Source organism: Parasteatoda tepidariorum, chromosome 5, assembly GCF_982258835.1.
Source record: "Parasteatoda tepidariorum strain Cologne lab strain chromosome 5, Ptep-v5.0, whole genome shotgun sequence".
Taxonomy (NCBI): domain Eukaryota; kingdom Metazoa; phylum Arthropoda; class Arachnida; order Araneae; family Theridiidae; genus Parasteatoda; species Parasteatoda tepidariorum.
This window is the reverse complement of record NC_141759.1, coordinates 48405875-48425940: the sequence shown is the minus strand read 5'-3', so window position 1 is coordinate 48425940 and position 20066 is coordinate 48405875. Positions and strand designations below refer to the sequence as shown.

General features: G+C 32.1%; 1 protein-coding gene across 9 annotated transcripts in view; it reads right to left on the bottom strand.

Annotated features, from left to right (window-relative positions):
• Ac3 (Adenylate cyclase 3) overlaps window positions 1-20066 on the bottom strand; it is a 275553-nt gene that overhangs the window by 22093 nt on the left and 233394 nt on the right. For all 9 annotated transcript variants that reach the window (XM_043047153.3, XM_043047156.3, XM_043047157.3 and 6 more), the window contains 3 exons: window positions 18521-18608; window positions 11706-11822; window positions 10060-10385 (listed from right to left, as the gene is read on the bottom strand). In XM_043047153.3, coding sequence (XP_042903087.1) covers window positions 10060-10385; window positions 11706-11822; window positions 18521-18608 — 531 coding nt within the window. The remainder of the gene's footprint in view (window positions 1-10059; window positions 10386-11705; window positions 11823-18520; window positions 18609-20066) is intronic.

Here is a 20066-nt window from a genome sequence, read left to right as displayed (position 1 = left end):
TTAATCTGACAATATATTTCTCAATACTCATTGAAATCAAAGTAGTTGCCACTTCGTAAGCCATTTCCGCAACTTTTCTTTTGGAGGGTATTTTTTTACATAATTTAAGTGTTGCTCAATCGCAATATCAGCTAAGTTCAATCGGAATAGGTCATTTTCCACCAGGGCAGCTAACTACTAAGATTTTTGCGAAAACTAAAGTTCTCTGATAAGTTGTCAATATTTTAAAAGCCCTGCCACAGAACAGCCGAAGTTGAGGATGATAAAGATCTGTGCTACTCGCTTTTATCCTTTGTGCTATTCGAAAAGATTTTGAATTACGAGGCTTTTTATAGAAACGTTTGAATCAAATACATGCAGTGGTGTGAAAAATGACTTTAAATAAAATTAACTAAACAAAAAAATCACTCAATGGAACAAAAATTTTGCTACTACTAGAAAAAATTGTCCACAAAGCATTAAAGATTGGCAGCCATGACCAGTAAAAAGAGGGGTTTCCCTGACTGCTCGGTATCGCCCACCTAACGCTGTGCGAAGCGTGGAGGTTGCTTGTTGTGTTGTTCTACATACAAAGGTTTATAAGCCTATATTGAGCAAACAAGCAAGCCAAGTTATGTAACTTCAATTAAATACAAAACCCTTTAAAAAGAAAGTGGCATATATATATATATATACCACACCAATGTAAAAAAAAAAGGTAGTGTATATTTGTTTATACAAAGTGTAAATTTCTAACTAACATCGCTTAGCATTATTCTCCAGATTTAAATCCTTATATTAAGACCGGGATAGCCTGGTCGGTAGGGTGCTGGGCCCATGTCCGAGAGTTCGTGGGTTCGAACCCCTCCGGCCGAAGACTCCCCGTGTAGTAAAGTGACTGATGCACGTTAAATATGTCGAGTCGCAAAAGTCCTCCATGTTCCCATAACAAATCAAACCTCTAGGGGTACTGGATTGGAGATCGATCGTTCTCTGATTCAGGTCAAAATTACAATCTGTGGATGAATGAATGGATGTATGGATGAGTCCGTCCTATAAACGGGGGCGACGTATGGTGTGGCAGAAGTCAAATTCTTGGCCATAGATGGCGCCACTAGAAAACAAGAACTATCGCGCCCCCTCTGCCTAAACAGGCATACGTCAACAGCAAATCCTTATATTTAAATTATAAATATATTATGGTGGATAAAAAGAACTATCTTGTTTTTGCCAAACATACCCTAAATATGAAACAGTCTATCATGTTTTACTTTTCTTTTTTAAAAAAAAAGGAAATGTCCTTTTGAAAAGGGCACTAGGCACAGATTTGTTGAAATTATATAGCGATGTTGTACAAATCATCTTACATATACACTCTATTTTTACAGTGCTTACGTAACAATTCTGATAAAAATCTAGTTGAGTATTCTTAGTCTATAAATAGAAGTTTTCAATTTGGCTTCGAAAGTTTCAATGGCAAAGTGTTCTATTTCGAATTAAATATAGCTGATAAAAATAATTATTTTCCATCCAACACACTCAACCCGTCACTAAATGAAGTTAATTTGCCTCTTTTGTTTTATAAGTTAAAAATGGAACAAAAAAAATGCTTCTCGTATTTCCCCTTAAATCTTTTGTGCTTTTTAGTAAAGCACTAAGTCAAACGATAATTACATTAGATCAAATATCAGTTAATTAAATTTGCCAGACTTTGATGGAATAAATTATCGATGACGAGAAAATTAGAGGTATTTTCGTCTGATTTATTCAAATCACTATTCAGAGAGTGTTTGAAGAGAAAAAAATGTCGTTTATTTCCTCACTTTGACATAAATAAACACTTTTTTAAAAGCTATTTAAAGCTCATTCAAACGATAATATGTCTGTTATCAGAAAAGTATATGTTATAAATAGATTTGAAATAACATGTTTACTGAAAATCAAGAAATGAAAAAGAAGAATCAATATTGCTTTATTACGATGTTAGAAAATAGAAATGTAAACAAAGGGAATCTGAATTTAAAATATCTTTTCATTTTAAATGAGACTGTCTGGAATTTGATTCAACTTTTTAATGGAATGCAGTATAATTTTAAAAGTTAAAGAAATATTCAATTTGAACAAAAGCCATAATGACATATCTTTTCATAGGAAGAGAAAACTAGAATATTCATTAGTGCATGAATGAATCTTTAGTTAGTGTGCATAAAAATAAAAACAAAATGGTATTTATTAATCCATTCAAAGCTATGAGTTTTGAAATTTTAATGAATGCCTTATAAGAATTCCGAAATGCATAAGTCAGTTTTGTACGCGTAGAAAGTAATGTTTGTTCAAGTTATAAATTCTAATGGATTAAATTTTTATATGAATTTATTTAAATTTAAACAAGTTATTCTATACAAGATATACATAAGAATAAAAAAAAATCTTGTTTTCATAACATTTAAAGTCAATATTTGTTATTAATAAATAGTTTATTTTGCATTCAAAACAAAATTCTTATGTGTGACTTTTTAAAAAAAATTTTTTTGAGCAAAATATTTTAACTGGTAGTGAGCTAAAGAAGAGATTTTTAAGAATCAATAGATGTTTTATGACTCTTTTATTTGAATTTGAAAACAGCCTACCGAATTTTGAGTTTACAACTACTAATGTTCAAATCCGTAGCTTTGTAATTTTGAACCTGAACCAGAAAACAAGGGAACTCCTTGATCAAGTATTGAGAGTAATTTGTCTAAATGGAAGACTTTTTTGATGGAACTAACTCGCATTTGTCGTTGTGAATCCTGCGAATTGAATCTTTGCGAGGTAAATCACGAAAATCTCCCATGGTTAGCCAGACGGAAAGGGGATTCTAATCCATCTACCACTGACGATATTTTACGTGAGCTCTGTGGTCGGTGAGAGCCGGGTGTGGACTTTATATCGATCAGCCATTGCAGGGATTCGAACACGAGTCACCTCACTGAGAGGCGAGAGCTCTATCCCGCTCAGAACATGGCTGTTTATACATCTCTTTAAACTATTTATGTGTAGTGAAGGATAAAGTTTTTTTAATTTATATAATATTTATTTTTTAATTGGAGAGCTAAGATAATTTTTTGGGACTCAAAAACGCAATTTCGGTTAAATGTTAAACTAAATTAAATTTGTTCTATACAAAGAAGAATTTTTACACGTTGAATGCCAAGCTAATTTTACATGGCTTGCCCGTCTGGCCAAACAGTAAAAAACTACAAACTAAATTTGCAAATATTAGACAGATTTTGCTAATTTTTTAAAAGGTTTAGAATCATATATCTAAAAAAAAGTAGTGAATTTTATAAGCCTACGAACTGTTCAGAAATAGTGGTGGATAAAAATCTACTAAATTGAATTTATTAAACCAAGAACCTCAATTGATAAACTACCACTTGAAAATATTTATTCGCTGTATGAAGTAAATTGGCACTTCTATGTATACAGGGTGGTCCCGAATTCATGGTACAAACTTTAATGGTAGGTACAGGACATTGTAACAATGATTTATTGTATAGGAATGTATAGTCGCAAGTGACGCGGTGAGGCGTAAACAGGGGAAATAAAAGGAAAGAGAAATGGACTGATCGGTTGGTATCATTGCCGGTAGAGGGCAGTAGTGTGCAGTTTGGTGCTCGATGGATTGGGCGTGGTGAACCAATCCCTTGGCCACCCCGATCCCCCGATTTATCGAGCCTCGATTACTTTTTATGGGGACATCTAAAGCATCTTGTTTATGAGACTCCAGTTGACTCAGATGAGGATCTCGTCGCTCGCATATCTGTAGCTGCTGCAGGTGTGCGTGAAATACCAGGCATCTTTGAACGTGTACGCCAATGGCTCCACCGACGATGTCAAGCCTGTATCGATTCTGGTGGACGCAATTTTGAACACTTACTGTAAACATGACACTTGTCAACAACGCTTTCAATAAAATCTTTGTTTTTCCTTTCGGCCGTTATTTCTCCAGTTTACGCCTCACCACGTCACTTGCGACTATACATTCCTATACAATAAATCATTGTTATAATGTCCTGTACCTACCATTGAAGTTTGTACCATGAATTCGGGACCACCCTGTATAAATAAAACTATTTTTGTGTGTTCTAAATTGCATAAATTTCTTCAAACAATTTTAGTAACTATAAAAAAAATTAAAAGCATTAAAAATTTACACGAATTAATAATTATGTGTTTCTAATAATCTTTGCTTCGCCGGTGGTCACCGGTGACACCCGTGGAGCTACGAAAAAACTCAGTGCCGGTCACCGGTGATCCCCATGGCATTCTTACATACCTGCCAACTTTTACGCATTTGGCGTAAAATTTTGTTTCTATATTTAAAGTGGTAGTAAAATATATGCGTTCTATATATTTCTAGCATTTATAAACCTAATTTATAATATTTTTAACCAGCCGGCCAGGTGGCCGAGCGGTTAGCGTGCCTGACTGCGAAGCCATAGGCTGCGGGTTCGAATCCCGCTCTGGGCATGGATGTTTCTCTTTCTCTTTGTGCTGTCCTCTGTTGTGTGTGTGTATGATGTGTGAATGTGGCCCACCCTATAAACGGGTTTGTGGCACTGTGGCATTGGCAATGTTGCTCGCCTCCGTGACTTTGGTTCACAGGTGCCCACTGGGTAACGCAAAATGAGCAACAATTCTGGCATAGTATAGGCAAAGATTCAAATTCAGTGCCTGCAATTGTAAAAAAAAAATAATTTTAACCATCACTATTTTTAAAAAAATTAAGTATATAAATTAAAATACAAAGTAAGTTTCTGCCTAAAACAACAAACAGAAGAATAACAGCAGGAGTGCCACAAGGAAGCATACTTGGGCCCATACTATTCATATTATTTACCTACGTTTTTCTCATCGACAGACAAGACTTTAAAAGCATCACAGCACTTTTCGCAGATGATACAGGAATTGTCGTGAAGTCCAAAAATCCCAACATTGCCTTACAGAAACTCCAAGAAAAGCTTACGGAAATAGAAACCTGGTGTCTAGACTGGAAGTTTAAAGTCAACGGCCAAAAATCGAAACTACTAATCATCCAACATAAAAGAAAAACTATCCTCCCAAAAAATCAAGTTGTTCTCTTCAACGAAACTATATCCATAGTCAAAAGCGCAAAATATCTTGGTCTGGTCATAAACAGCAAATTTAATTGGAAAGATCACGTCAAAACAGTTATTAACAAAGCACAAGCAGCCTGTCACAGATTACAAATCCTTCTTTAGAACCCCAAAATGGAACTCAGACTTAAACGTTTACTCTTCATCTCGATGATCCGTCCCATCCTAACTTATGCATCGCCAGCTTGGTGCAACATCTCCGCATCACTCCTTAAAAAACTCAAAATATGCCAGAATAAAATCCTCAGGAAAAATAACAAAAGTAAGATGGTTTATCCGCAATAAAAACATAGATCGCGACCTCAACATAGATTTTTTAGATCATCATATTGCGAAGTTAAATTTCAGATTTTTCGAAAAGACCATAAATTGTGACACCGCAGGATTCAACGAAATTTTTACTTTTGAAAACTTAAGAGAAGACATAAACCTCAGACCGATGGCAGCTCGTTTTTGTAGTGACGTAATTTTAACTAAAATACAAAATATTTAATTTCCTTTTATTCCAATTGCATTCCAATTACAAGAAAGAACCACCTTAAAGACCACAATACAAGACGAATGGGAAAAAGGCCGCTAACGGCCCCAGGCACCCAGATATATTTCGATGATGATGATGATTGCTCTACGTGGAAGGAAACTTATTTTATATAGCATTTTTGGTTCAGCAATTAACTCATTGAGTTGTCTCAGCAATTGATTTTTGGTTCAGCAATTGATTCAGCATTGAGTTGTCTCAGATAAACTAATTTTGTTAATAAAGTAATGATTTTTCGATAAAATTAGATTCAGTATCATTCGAAAAACTAAAGTTTTAATTCCTGCTTTTGTTAAATGTATCATAACTTTTTTTTAAATTACCGATACATTCTTGTAAACATCCTTTATTATAAATTGCTATGGATAGAAATACTTTAATTCATTTAATTTAATTTTATAAATTCTTTAATTAAAATTAAACAAAAGTAGGATTCAAATTATTCAAAAAAGGTAGTCTTTTAATTCTTAAATTAAAATGTCTATGTGTATAAATGAAATTTAAGACAAATATCGAATTTTCAAAGTGCCAAAAATCAAAAATTTATCGAATTTTACAATTTTTTCTCTCTCCTCTAGGCTGTTTAGTGTATATAGTATATATTTATTGAATAGTATATAGGTTATATCCAGCATAATATAAATAAATTCCCCTACACGAAGAATTGTCTATCGGAAATCGAGGTTAGTAGCATTGAATTGAATATAAACTTAAGTTTTCTTATATCATGGGTAATACCTCAATCCAATCAAAAGAATTTTTTCACTCTTTCAAGATCGAGTACAATTGGTCCTCTTACAACTATGTAAATGTAGAACATACACTGTCCTAATTTGAGGATTATTTTGTAGCTGCTCTTTGCTATAGCTTAAAAATATTGAATGAAATGGAATAAAAGTTTTGAAGCAATTTTTAATTAATTACAAGATAATGATTTTAAAATTGAACAGAAAGTAAATCGTTAAAAATTGCTCAAGATATGAACGTATTAAGATTTTTTTTCAAAATTTTGTCGGAAATTGTAGTTAGCAACTCGTGGGGGAAAAAAGATTTGAATATCTTCAAAAAATTATACTGCAAAATTAGGAAAAAATATTTGTTTCAGCGCAGGTGGGAAAGAACTACTTTAAAAATGTATTTTAAAGGATTTGTTTTTTTTTCTTGGTCTAATTTTAACATGCTTGTTAATGAAAAATTGCTCCTAAAACTTTTATTTTATTGAGTATTTTTCCTGTTTTAGGAAAAAATCGTATGGCAAATAAAAGTTTTTATTTATTTATTCTATAAAAATGTCCATATTTTCATAGTATAAGCTTACGAAATTTTATGTACTTCTTACAAATAATAACAAAGTGTCCTTTGAGTTAATAAATTTATTGTTACATTTTCTGAAATAAGATGCTATAATACTTGTTTTCGCTCATAATTTATTGTCGGCCCCTTAGACCACCTCTGAAGTTTTTAAAATTTATTACACTCTTGAAATTCATAAAATAATCTTCTAGGTATTTTGTGAGAAATTCCAATAAAAAAAGAAAAAAAAAGGTGAAAAACTGATAGTGTCTTATCTATTATTGCACGGTAGTGTGTATTTAAATTTCCTTAGTTTCATTTCATAGCTGATTTATTTGTTATGAAATGTTAGTGCCTTGATGAACACAACTGTTCCATCTATATTTTAGAAACATTCAAAATAATTTTTTTTCATAAACACCACTCTTCGCTAGTTTTAAAATTTTGTTAAAAAGTTAATATTTGAGAAGATGATTAAGATTCATAAAAGATTATCCTGATTCATCACAGCAGAATTAAATAATTAATATACAATTTTATTATTTCAAGTGAAAAATGGTATGGAACTAAAGCGAACACCTTTAAAATATGTTAAAAAGGAATTGCTTTTAAATATTTTTATGCTACATTTACTGTAATTAATAGATTGCGTCTATCTTTAATAATTTTCTTTTTTAAAATGTTACTTCAAGACTACCTATGTGTAATTTTTCTACCTAGTCAAGAATTCTAAAAAAAAAATTGATCTCGCAATTATGGGACAACCTATTTAGAATTAAATTGCTAATAAATTAATATTAAAAAATTAGTGACAAAAAGAATGCTGTTTCTCGTCCTGTTTAGTTCTTAGCATGTGGCTGCATTAAATCACACTAATTTACTAATATTGCTGTAAATAATCAATAAATAAATTTTTATAATAAACACACTCTAAAAAAATGTCTTAAGAAATTTCATATTTAATTTACTTTATGTTCCATAAAATACTGTGAGCAAAGGGGATTAAAAATATTACGAAATAACTCTACAATACTGATATTTTAATTACAATAAATAAATTTTTAAAAATAATCTCGCGGAAAAGAAAGCAGTCTTTAAAAATTCTGAATTTTATTCTTGTTTTGTAAAATCATAACATTTTGTAAATAATAAATATTAACGAAAACAATAAATAAGTTTTTAAACGAATTACAATAAATAAATTTTTAAAAATAACCTCACGCAAAAGAAAGCAGTCTTTAAAAATTCTGAATTTTATTCTTGTTTGGCAAAACATAACATTTTGTAAATAATAAATATTAACGAAAACAATAAATAAGTTTTTAAACGAATTACAATAAATAAATTTTTAAAAATAATCTCGCGGAAAAAAAAGCAGTCTTTAAAAATTCTGAATTTTATTCTTGTTTTGTAAAATCATAATATTTTGTAAATAATAAATATTAACGAAATGGCGCCAATCAGAGATAAACACATCATGACTATCAACCCCTATGGAAAGAAAGATAATGTCAAGTGCGATGGATTAGTGTCAACTCCAAACCTGTGATTGTAAAGGGAAGGGGGAAAACTTTGAGCGAGGCACACCTGTGACTTTGGGCCAGAAAGGATTCTCCCCCTAAAATTGTAATGTTAAAAGAAAGGAATAAAAGTTGGCAGGTATGTATTCAACGTGTTAATCAGCCAAATATCTTTCATTGTGTTCAATGACCTTTTGTCATCTTCTAGGCAACTTCACGAGTCCGCGCTCATAGAAACTCTGGTCTTGTCTTTACGAGCAAAAAACTCAATCAACTGCGATTTGAGGTCATCGTTATGACTGAAATTTTTAACATTTAGAAAATATTGTTGACTTCGAAATAAATTGTAAGCAGATAAGGGGATACATAGGGATCGCAAATTTTAAAGGAATCATATTCCATCGCGAATATGCCAGGCCGCAGACGTTTTTTAGCAGCACGATCGAAATTATTGGAGCTTGAGTTGAGAAGTGATGTTTGTTACATTCCCCATAATAGCTCCCAGCCATACATTATCAGATTAGTATTTATTTGGAAGTTTATGAAACTTTTATGTGTTGAAAAGTTTCAGTGATAACGATGACCTCAACCTGAGTTTTTTGTCGGTAAAGACCAGAAAGATGGCAAAAAGGTCATCGAATAGATTGGAAGATATTTAACTCATTGCATATTATTTTATATTTTACAGCCATCGTTGAAAAGCCGACACAATTTTGAGTCAACGAGACCGTTGTTCAACCCCGTAGTTTTGTATTTTTGAACAGAAGACATTAGGACTCCTGAATCAATTGTGAAAAGTTTGATTTTATGGAGGAGTTTTTGATGAAATTAACCCGCACCACCGTTACACAGAGAGAACAACTGCCTCCCACGATTAGCCTGACGGCAAGGGGACTCTAGCCCATGATCCGTCTACCGCTGAGGATATTTTACGTCAGCACTGTGGTTGGTGGGAGCCAGGAGCGAAATTGATATCGATCAGCCATTGCTGGGATTCAAACCTGGGAAACCTCATAGGTTGGAGAACGCTCTATCTCCTGAGCTACCACGGCTCTTATCGCATTAAAAGTCCTTTTTTGTATTAAAAAAATGGAACCGAAAATGGAAAGCGAAATTCTTTTACTTGCTGACCACAATTTCAAGTAGTCCAGAAAAACACATTTTTAAGAGTATTTCTGAGAAAAAACAACACGAGTGCCATGTAAGCAATAAGACGTTTCTGCATATTCCACTGCCTTCTAATAGAAATACCGGTTCTGAACACAGCACGGATCTGGAAACAATATTAAGGAACAGTTTGTCCCCTTTGAGCAAAAATGTTCTCTTTGTAGAAATGTAGCTTTTAATTATATTTCCTTAAGCCTTTAAATTAAAAAAATAACAACCCTTTAAACTTTTAAAGTCAGTATTAAGACTGTAAAATATTTGTAATTTATTCAAATTCTACATAATTAATTGAGAGAAATTCCATACGTTTAATAAAATGAAAACACACTCACAGAATTGAATAGAATTTGAGATTTGGCCCAACTGTATTGTGTAATACAATAAATGAAAGGAAACTACTTACTTCATGCCATAAGTTCTTTCATCGTAATAATCCAAGGACTCTTGCACAAGATTGATGTTGATGAAGCCTTGGATTACAGCGATCACCAAAGTCAAAAAGAGCTTGACCAGATGGGACAGATGGGTCATTACAGTTAGACCTATTAGTTCCAGCACTGTGAAGTACGTGAGGTACTGTGGGAAGTTGTGGGTCAACCATGTCTGACTGGTGCTGGTTACAATGGGTGGAGGTAGAGTTGAGTTGCTTCGATTGCTGCTGATGTTTTGAAGAGGATTTACGTAAGTAGACATCACATTGGAAGGCCATGACCAACTGTTGTCATAATCCTAATTGAATAGTTGAAGTTGTTAAGAAATATCCATTTTATTTTTACAAAAGCTTTTCAAAGGGTGTTCTCTAATTAAAACCCCTCGTGCTCTCTAATTAAAACCTAAAAAGGGATCGTGATGCTAAAAGGGAACAAATCAGGGTTCCCGAGGATTCTAAAAAATTAATAGTGGTTTTAAATCTACGTTAATGCTAGCATGAATCCTAGGATTTTATACGAATTTTATAGTAAAATTTATTGGTTTTTAAAAAAAATAACCCAGGATTGGTCTCAAACGTAATAAATGTTTAAGGATTGTTTCAGTACGCTACCATTGTTTAATACTTCTTAAACCCATGCGAACTCTGATCATTAACTTGTCGGTCACTTTTGACAGTATACTTAGGATATATTTTTAGAAACCGTGTCGAAAATAAAACAAAGTATTTTACTCAAAAGGAGCTAAAAATGAATGTTTTAGTGAAGGAATGGAAGAGTTATACAAATTCGAAGAATCATTCCAAAAAAGGGAAATGTAAATACTCTAAAGCAATTTCTATAGTTTCGTAAACAAATAGTTATGCAAATGAACAATTTACAACAGTAAATAAGCAGTAAACAGTAAATTGCAAAATATTCTATATTTCCTTGATTTTTGAGTGGTTAATTTTCTTTTGCTTCGTGTAGTTATGTAAATAAACAATTTACAACAGTTGTATATTATAAAATATTCTATATTTCCTTCATTTTTGACTGGTTAATTTTCTTTTTGCTTCATTACAATGACACATGTTGGCAAAATTTAAAATTTATAGAAACCTTGACCACGCGATCTACACTGTAAAAAATTGCGAATCAAATTACGATAAAAAAAAGTACCACTTCTCAGTGTGCTGATACTTTTTACTGTAAAATCTATATTCATCGGAACATGTTACGTAAAAAATATTCTGATATACCGTAATTTTTACAGTGATAATTACTGTAAAAAACACAAAATCGCGCTATTTAAATAAATATAACTGAAAAAATTAAGGTATAATATATTTAAGGGTAAAAATGGATTTTAGGGTAAAACGGATTTTACGAATGATATACCCAAAATACCGGTACTTTATTCCATAACTTGATCCAGAATTTTTTAAAGTGTACCTAGCATATTTTTGAAGATCCTTTCGGATCAATATGATTGAACATGAGCTTCGAGGCTTTGAAAATCGAAAGTTAATCGATCTGTGATTTTGGTTTCCAACGAATTTAATTTTACACAATGAAATTAAGGCATCAAGCATACTAAAAAGTAATACATTTAATTTAAATATATTTGATTCAAACTTACAGTTGATAGAACATGAACGACGCACCAAACCATGACCATGATAAATATTACGCCCATTCGCAATCCTGGTTTTTCTATGATTTTATTGCACATGCGCACTAATCCAGGAGGGCCAGCCTGAAAAGAAAACGTGATTGCATTTAATTAGTGCCTTTCTGAAATTAAATTATTTACACTATGATTCTTCATACAGTGAAACCTCTCGGAAGCGACCACTCTCTGTTCCACAGTAAAATGGTCGTTAATGGAGGTTGGTCGTTTTTAGGGGTTGAGTTCTGAGAGGTTGGTTGTTCTTAGGGTCATTTTCGTGGCGCGGAAATGGCACTTGTGTTGGAATTATGGAACCAGAATCTATGAATAAAATTTAGCGTCAAATAAAATGATCCTTACTGATATAATTATGGGTAAAATAAATTTACCAATTATGAATAATAGAACAATTTTAAATAATTTAAAAATTATTTTTTTGTAGTTTAAATTTGCATTTAATTTTACATCATAAAAATTTATTAGCTTTAAAAGAAGATTAGAGGTTTGTTTGTTTAAGATGCTTGGTTTTTTCAAAAATAACTTTTTTTTCTAATTTAACTTTCAATTCTAAAAATAAGTAATTGATATCGTCATCTGTAGTGCAATCTGCCGTCAACATGTGGTCCCTTTCAAAGATCGTAAAAAAAGAAGCTATGTTAAAAAAGGGCTCACAAAATAAGAGCCTCAAGCAAGTATTTTGGATATATTTTAATCTACTTATTTGCTTTGTTAATATTTCTTTCCTTCGATATTTTTTCGTGTTTCCTTATTTGACCTTTTTCGAATTTGGTGCAAAGATTTGCCCGGTCGCTGGAAGAGGCTTTGATGGTCTCTTTTAAAGGTTTACTTTAAGACCAAGTCTATGGAAAATAATCCGTGTCGCCTAAAAGTGCTCGTAAATAGAGGAGGTCGCTACATAGAGGTGTTCTTTCCTAGAAGTTTCACTGTATTATATGAGATAATTATGTTATTCAATGTATGAGCAAGTTTACATTAGTTGACTAATTTTTGTGTAGAAAATATACTTCTAAGAAGTCAGTGTTAGATAAATGCTTTGTCAAACACACTATTTTGATTAACTGATTATAGCATAATCAGTTAATCAAAGCAATATGTTACACCGCAACATTATTATCACTACTAACTAACTAACTAACTCAGTGGCGCGACAGCCCATTAAGAGGGCCAAGGCCGACTGTGCCCATCTCAGTTTTCTTGACCTTGGGCTCTGGGGTGCAGGAGCATATGTTCCGGTCAGGTGGTCAGCCGAACGCGGAACCCCCAGTGTTAGTTCCCAAGCATGCTTGGTACTCATTTTATCGACCCACTGAAGGGATGAAAGGCTGAGTCGGCCTTGCCCGGCCCAAGGATCGAACCAAGGACCTGTGGCACGACAGCGCGAAGCGCTACCGCTCACAAAGTTTAAAACAGGTCAACACAAGAAAACACACTACACAAAGTTTAAAACAGGTCAAAAAATTGTATTATAAAAGAAGTTTTGTATGTAATGCTGATATTGCTAGAAAATATATCCTGACGAGATATCAATACTACGTTACTTGCAGGTATACCATTATAAGCAATAAAAATTTTTAGCACTTATTTATTTCATTTAAAAAACTATATCTCAAGAATCACTAAATCAAAAGTAAAAGTAAGTGCATATTAAAAAAATATAAAAGCTGTTAAAATTTAAAAACTAAATAATTAATCTTTCAAAAAGAATTTTTTAGTTTTAAATTGAGAAATATTCTCCCTCATGCAAAGATGAAATAAAAAAAAATTAAATGCGGAATTTATTAAAGAGTTTAATTATGAAAAAAAATGACTTGGGATTTAAAAAGTCAAAAGTATAATTACTTATAAATTCATATTCAATTATTCAAAAGTATAATAATTATTTCTGCTTGATGTTTTCCATTTTTTATGAATCCTGAAATTCAATAATCCATGTCTATCTGCTTGATTTATTTCCATTTTGTTTTAGTTTTCCTTGTTTTACTTAAGAAATTGTTAAGTCTTCATAAAAAAATGAATATGTTGAAAGAAAACTGTTTTAAGAGTTTTATTTTGAAACTAAGGTAAATTTAAAAGACTAGCAATGATTGCAAATTGAAACCGTCAGTTAATGACATTGAAAATGTTGTTGTGTTGACATTGATAATGTGTTGACATCGAAATGTGCGAGTAATTAATTAAGTATGTTCAAATTATTACTAAATAATTTGAATGTTTGCTTGGACAATGACAAAACTGGAGGAAAATTGGGTCGTAATATTTGAGAGAAAGATTTTGCGGAGTATACTTGGTGGTGTAAATGAAAACAATAACTGGAGAAGGAGATTTAACTTTGAACTGTACTAGATTTATGAATAACCTGATATTATTAAATATATAAAAATAAATCGAATGAATTTGATGACCCACGTGATTGGAATAAGCGATGACAATACAATAAAAAAGATACTGCTTTTTAGACCCAGAAAGAGGAGAAGGCAGTGGTTGAGAAAGGCTAACTCAGTGGAGTCTGATTTTCTTGCAATTAATGAAAAGAATAGGAGATCAAAGATAAATCGGAAGTCGTAATGCAGAAATCTTCAGAGGATGGCATAGGCCCACATTGGGCTGTCTGGCTAACTATGATGATGTATAATCAATCATTCAAATTGAAAAAAAATTTTTTTAGTTGAAAACCTTGGTTTTTAGTTTGATGAATTTTAATTCTTTGTTATTTAGAGCAACTGCGAAGCTAATTCTTAAACTTCTAAGTTTAAATTTTTTTAGTTTGCTAACAACTATTGTTGCAGAGTTTTTTTAGATGAAGGTTTTAAATAAGTTTACACGTTGCTCTTTTTGCGTGTAAGGAAATGAAAATGATCCCGTTCCTACATTTCTGGTCAGTAAGCTTGTATCGAGATTAATCTACAAATCCCCAAAACTTACTTGAACAGTTTGCGTCTTAGCTTGCGCACTATTAACATTTTTCATATACGTCATAGAGAGAGGTTTTCTGTGGTTCTCGTCTACAGTCCGTGGCCAAACACAATGGGGACTTTCTTATAGTTCAAAAAACTTAAAAACTATCACTTAGTATCTTCCACTGAGATCTATCCACTAAAATCCTTCAAAAATATTGACTTGGCAAAATAAATCAATGCTGGGAAATTAAATTAAACTAACTTAAGATCTTCTTTTCCTAAGACCTTCCGTTTGAATCTTTTTTTCTTAGGACCTTCACTTAGAATCTTCATCCACTGAAATCTTCGAAATTTATCGAAGTGGCAAAATAAATCAATGCTATGAAGTCAAATTAGACTAACATAAAATCTTTTCTCAAGAAGAACCTTTTTCCTCGGACCTTCATCCACTAAAATTTCAGTTATGTTAAAATGATGTATAGATCGTATATTTTTTAAAAATGGCAATTAAATATGCTTTCTATTTTTAAATAAAAACATCTTCTTTTGTTTCTCATAATGTAATTTTTCCTATTTTTTAAAATTTTTTAGCGGTTTTATACTATTTTTATTGTTTTATAGCATTAATAAAACTGGCAAGGTAAGCTATGCGCATTTTAAAATTAGTCATAAAACTAAAATATCAAAATAGTTTGTATGATTTATTATGCCATCACTTTATACAAATTACTTTAATTATTAAGGATAACAGAATACATAATGTCTTTATTTACCAACAATTAATTAAAAGAATACAATACAATGTCATAAGGGATGATGAAATTTTTTTCCTGGGCCATTTTATTTAAAGTGAAAGATAATTATGTAAAACTTTCGTTGTTTACAGAATACCTCAAAAACTTGTGGAAAATTCTTCTTTGTATGTTAAAGATACGCATAGAGTTGACGTAATATAGAACAAACAAAAAGGGATTTTCACGTAAAAAGGATTACGAGTTAATTAATCGTAGATAAAAACAGAAAAAGCGTCAAACCATGAAATTCATTACCTAGGCTTTCTAAATAATGATCTTGGTTGAAATTTCGAACAAAAAAGAATTTTAAAAAATGATACTTTAAACTTTTTTTTATATTTTTATTTAGTCATATGCTTTAGGGTATATTGTTGGTGTATTCTAATCTTTTTCAGAAATATAAAGATTTAAAAAAATTTATTTTTTAAACTGAAAACCTTTTTGACTGTATCTTATAGAGATAGAATTAAATTAGAAAAAAAGGAAACAGAAGGTTTTGAAATAAAACTTCAATTTGTTTACATTTTGGATCAACTAATCACTCATTATTTGCTACAATTAAAAATATATGTTTTCATTATTATTATTATTATTATTTTATTTATTCCATGTCCTACAATTTCAAGATTTCAATCATTATAAGACTACATATATTTTTTTTCTGGTATTGGGATGATACGTTTCTTAAACAGGATGTCTAGTGGAAGTTTAACTGATTTCTAAATTAAAAAACTTGGAAATAAACAAAATCAAACAGGATGTCTATTTCAAAATCTAAAAAAAATTTCTACAGGAATTTCAGAATTTATTAACAAAATTGGACGCAGATGGTGCTGTATGCTGTACACAGTTCATGAAAAAATTACAAGTACCATAGAATTGTTATCTAACATGTGATAGTATTAAACCTGGGCTCAGGTAACTGGCATTGCACCAGAAAAGTTCTGGGTTCGAATCCTGGGCAAGACATGGATGTTCTTTCATTCTTTGTACTATCTGTCCTTACTGCGGGAGCAACGTTGGCCCACCTTATATGGTACCCCTGAAAGAGTGGTTAACAAATCTGCCCTTCAGATGCCTGTATGACCTAGGTCATTCTCCAGGTGGGCATTGGAAAAAAATAGTCTTAAACCTAAACCACACGTTGTACAATAGAATGGATAAATGGTTAAAACCTCTTAATCTGGCTCGTCAACCTTCTTTCACGCTTTAATGCTAGATTGTTCTGGTCATCAATGGTTTCCAGCGCCATCTTTTTTAAACTTTCCTAACTAAATACCCACTTCTCACTCAGCCACAGTCTTTTCTGTAGTAGAAAGTATTATTTTTCTGTACATGATGCTTGTGCTGTTACGTTTTACATTCCTTTCGCCCTACTCTTTTTCTTAGAAAGACACCTGTTTGCCGGTATCTTTGATGTCAGCGTGCCTTACTAGATCGGAGATGTGTTTCTTAACCGTAACGCTCGAAAAATAAATGCGATTACATCTCAACTTGTTAAAAATAAGCAATTTAACTTTAACTTTAAGCAAGAGGATAAAAAGGCAGAGCGCGAAAGGCGAGCAGAGTTATTCGAGTTTACATCGTCCATCTACACTGCAGTTGCCTCGCAGTGGGTACATTCTATTTTCCCGTCCTCTTGAAGGATGGAATTTATATTTTTTAGCGTCATGCCAGACGCCATCTTTCGTGTTGTCTCCCATTTATGAGACGATCCCTTTTTTTCCGACCATTTTAAGAATTTATCTGACTGCCTTTTGCATTAAATACTACTAGAATAGAAGCCTCAATTGGCACTTAAATTAAAATTTGAAATTTTGAACTTAGATCGCAAAATCTTCAACAGAAACATGAACGTTATCTTCGACTTTTGGAAAATTTTATTTTGTGATGGAAAGCCGAGAAAAATCCCAAATTCTGGGGTATGCTCCAACCGCTGTTTCCTCTGCTTCCGGTATCTGCTCAGTTCCCACTAAATTATGGGATAAAATGATCCATCGCCAACCTATAGTCTTCTGGATTTCATCTAAAGTTTCCTTTTCCCTGAATATCCTGCCCTTCACCCACTACTCCACCATTGGATACTGTTTGCCTGTCTTTCAATATGGATCCACCTAATAAAAAGAACTTTTTGGTTTTTCTAAAGTGACTATCTTTTTTGAGTGATTTATTCATTTAGATCTACTAGAAGATAACTCCAGGTAAATACTTGTTTTTATCCCTGTTTCTCTTTCAGATTGTTGTATGGGTTATGCTAACTATACGTAATTTTATTAATTCGGCCATATTTCTTCTAAGTTCATTTGTTAATTTTATATATATAACTTGTTCATTTCGATACCCAACCGTAAACAGTGCAATCAGTCTTTTACATTTATAAGACTTTTTAAATTCCAAAGTATATCATGCACTGTTTGTTTTGCTGAGTTATTTATTTCTAGTCTAGTATGTACTGTTTGTTGTGATAACTTATTTATTTCTAAGATGTATTGTTTGTTTTGCTAACTTATTCATTTCTAGTATGTATTATTTTGTTGTTCTAACTTATTTATTGCTAGTATGTATTGTTAGTTGTGCTATCTTACTTATTTCTAGCATGTATTGTTTGTAGTGCTGTCTTATTTGTTTTTAGTATGCTGTTCTTATTTCTAGTATGCATAGTTTCTTCTAATGACTAATTACATACTAATAAGAATTTTTTTTGTACCGAAGGCTTATTTGATACTAGAATTATTTGCTTTGATGACTTATTTATTAATGATGTGCTCTGTTAGTTCTCATAATTTCATTTCTTGTAATTATGTCTTGTTTGTTCTGAAGACTGCTTTATTACCAACTTGGGTGATATCTATTAATTTACGCTGAATCCTGCACAAGTAATATATTTTTTGCCATGATTACCTTAGCTTTCATGTTGAAAAAAAATTATTATATTTTGTAATTTTTAAATTTTTTTTAAACGTGGTAATATTTCTTGATCGAAGATTGCATTTAATGCATTACTAAGAAAAAAACCATTCGGGCCTTTTAATAGACCAAAGATTACATAAACAAAGAATTTAAAGCAACATACCTTAAGTCCAGCTGGGACTATACATATAATGGTGATTATTATGAGTAGCAAAGAACCAAGAGGAAGGCATATGAGAGCAAAAGAACTTCTGAAACGAAATATATTTATTGATTATTTCAGAAGAAATTAGTAACTTGTATGCTAATAAGATTGAGTGTTAAAGATAAGATTTCAATAATTTTGTTTAATAAATTTTGATGTATAGTTCTAATAGTAGAATTTTCAAAATATATTTGCTGGACAATCTTCATAGTTTCACATTTTGTTGCTATCCCAATGAAATCACTCAAAGACGATTACTTTAATAATTAGGCTTAATCTAACCTCCATGAAGCAAAATTCGTATCTGCAAGTTTAACAAAAATTATACACGGTAAGGTTTTATGCTGTGAAAAATTTATGCTGTGTTAATTAGTATTTCCGACAATAATACCTAAAGAAATTTGAACCCATGTCCTAGAGTTCGTGGGTTCGAACCCCGCCGGCCGATGACTCCCCGTGTAGTAAAGTGACTGATGCACGTTAAATCTGTCGAGTCGCAAAAGTCCTCCATGTTCCCATAACAAATCAATACCTCTGGGGGTACTGGATTGGAGATCGATCGTTCTCTGATTCAGGTCAAAATTATGATCTGTGGATGAATGAATGGGTCCGCCCTATAAACGGGTGCGACGTATGGTGTGGCAGAAGTCGAATTCTTGGCCATAGATGGCGCCACTATAAAACAAGAAACGCACACTTTGCCTTAAATTTGCTCGGTTTCACCAAGCAGGCTTGCCCGTATGGTAAGTGGCATTAGAACCAACCAACCGAAATTTGAAGAAAGCCCACAATAGCATAAAGCCAAGTTAACAATTATTTGCTTTCTTCTATTTTTATTCAAGTTTTTTCATTTTTTCGATCAAATTTCTGTTAAAAAACTAATTTCAAAATTTTTGAAAATTAATTCTCTTTAGTTAAATCTCCACTGACACCTTTTTTCAGTTTCTGACTATAAAGTTTTTTGACAGTTCAGAAATCCCAATTTGCAGCCATTAAAGACACCAATGATTTTCTGTTATCCTAATTCAGCGGTTCACAAGCCATAGGCTATGGGCATTAAATGGCTCATGAGCAACGTGGTACTGGGTTGTGGATGCTTGAGGCTAAAACTATTAAGTTTCAATCCAGATAATGACTCTCTCACATTACCGACACAGTTCGGAAATGATACTCTGTCGAGGGGTCAAGTATTCAAATGGCAAAATTATTCAAAAAAAGTCGTAAAGAAGTTGAAAACTTGTCTCATGCTCTGCGACCAAGAACGAGACTTAAAACAGAAAAAAATAACTAAATTTGTGACCTTATTCATAATTACTGACAAAGGAAAATTCGAGAAATCAGTGTTAGAACAGAGATGAGTAATGAAAGTATGCAAAGCATAATTCATGATGATTTGGAACATCGAAAAATCTCAGCGAGGTGGGTGGCTAGAATTTTGAACACAAATCAAAAGGATACAAGATATTAGTCGAGAGCAGCACAAAAACACAGTCACACAACAAAA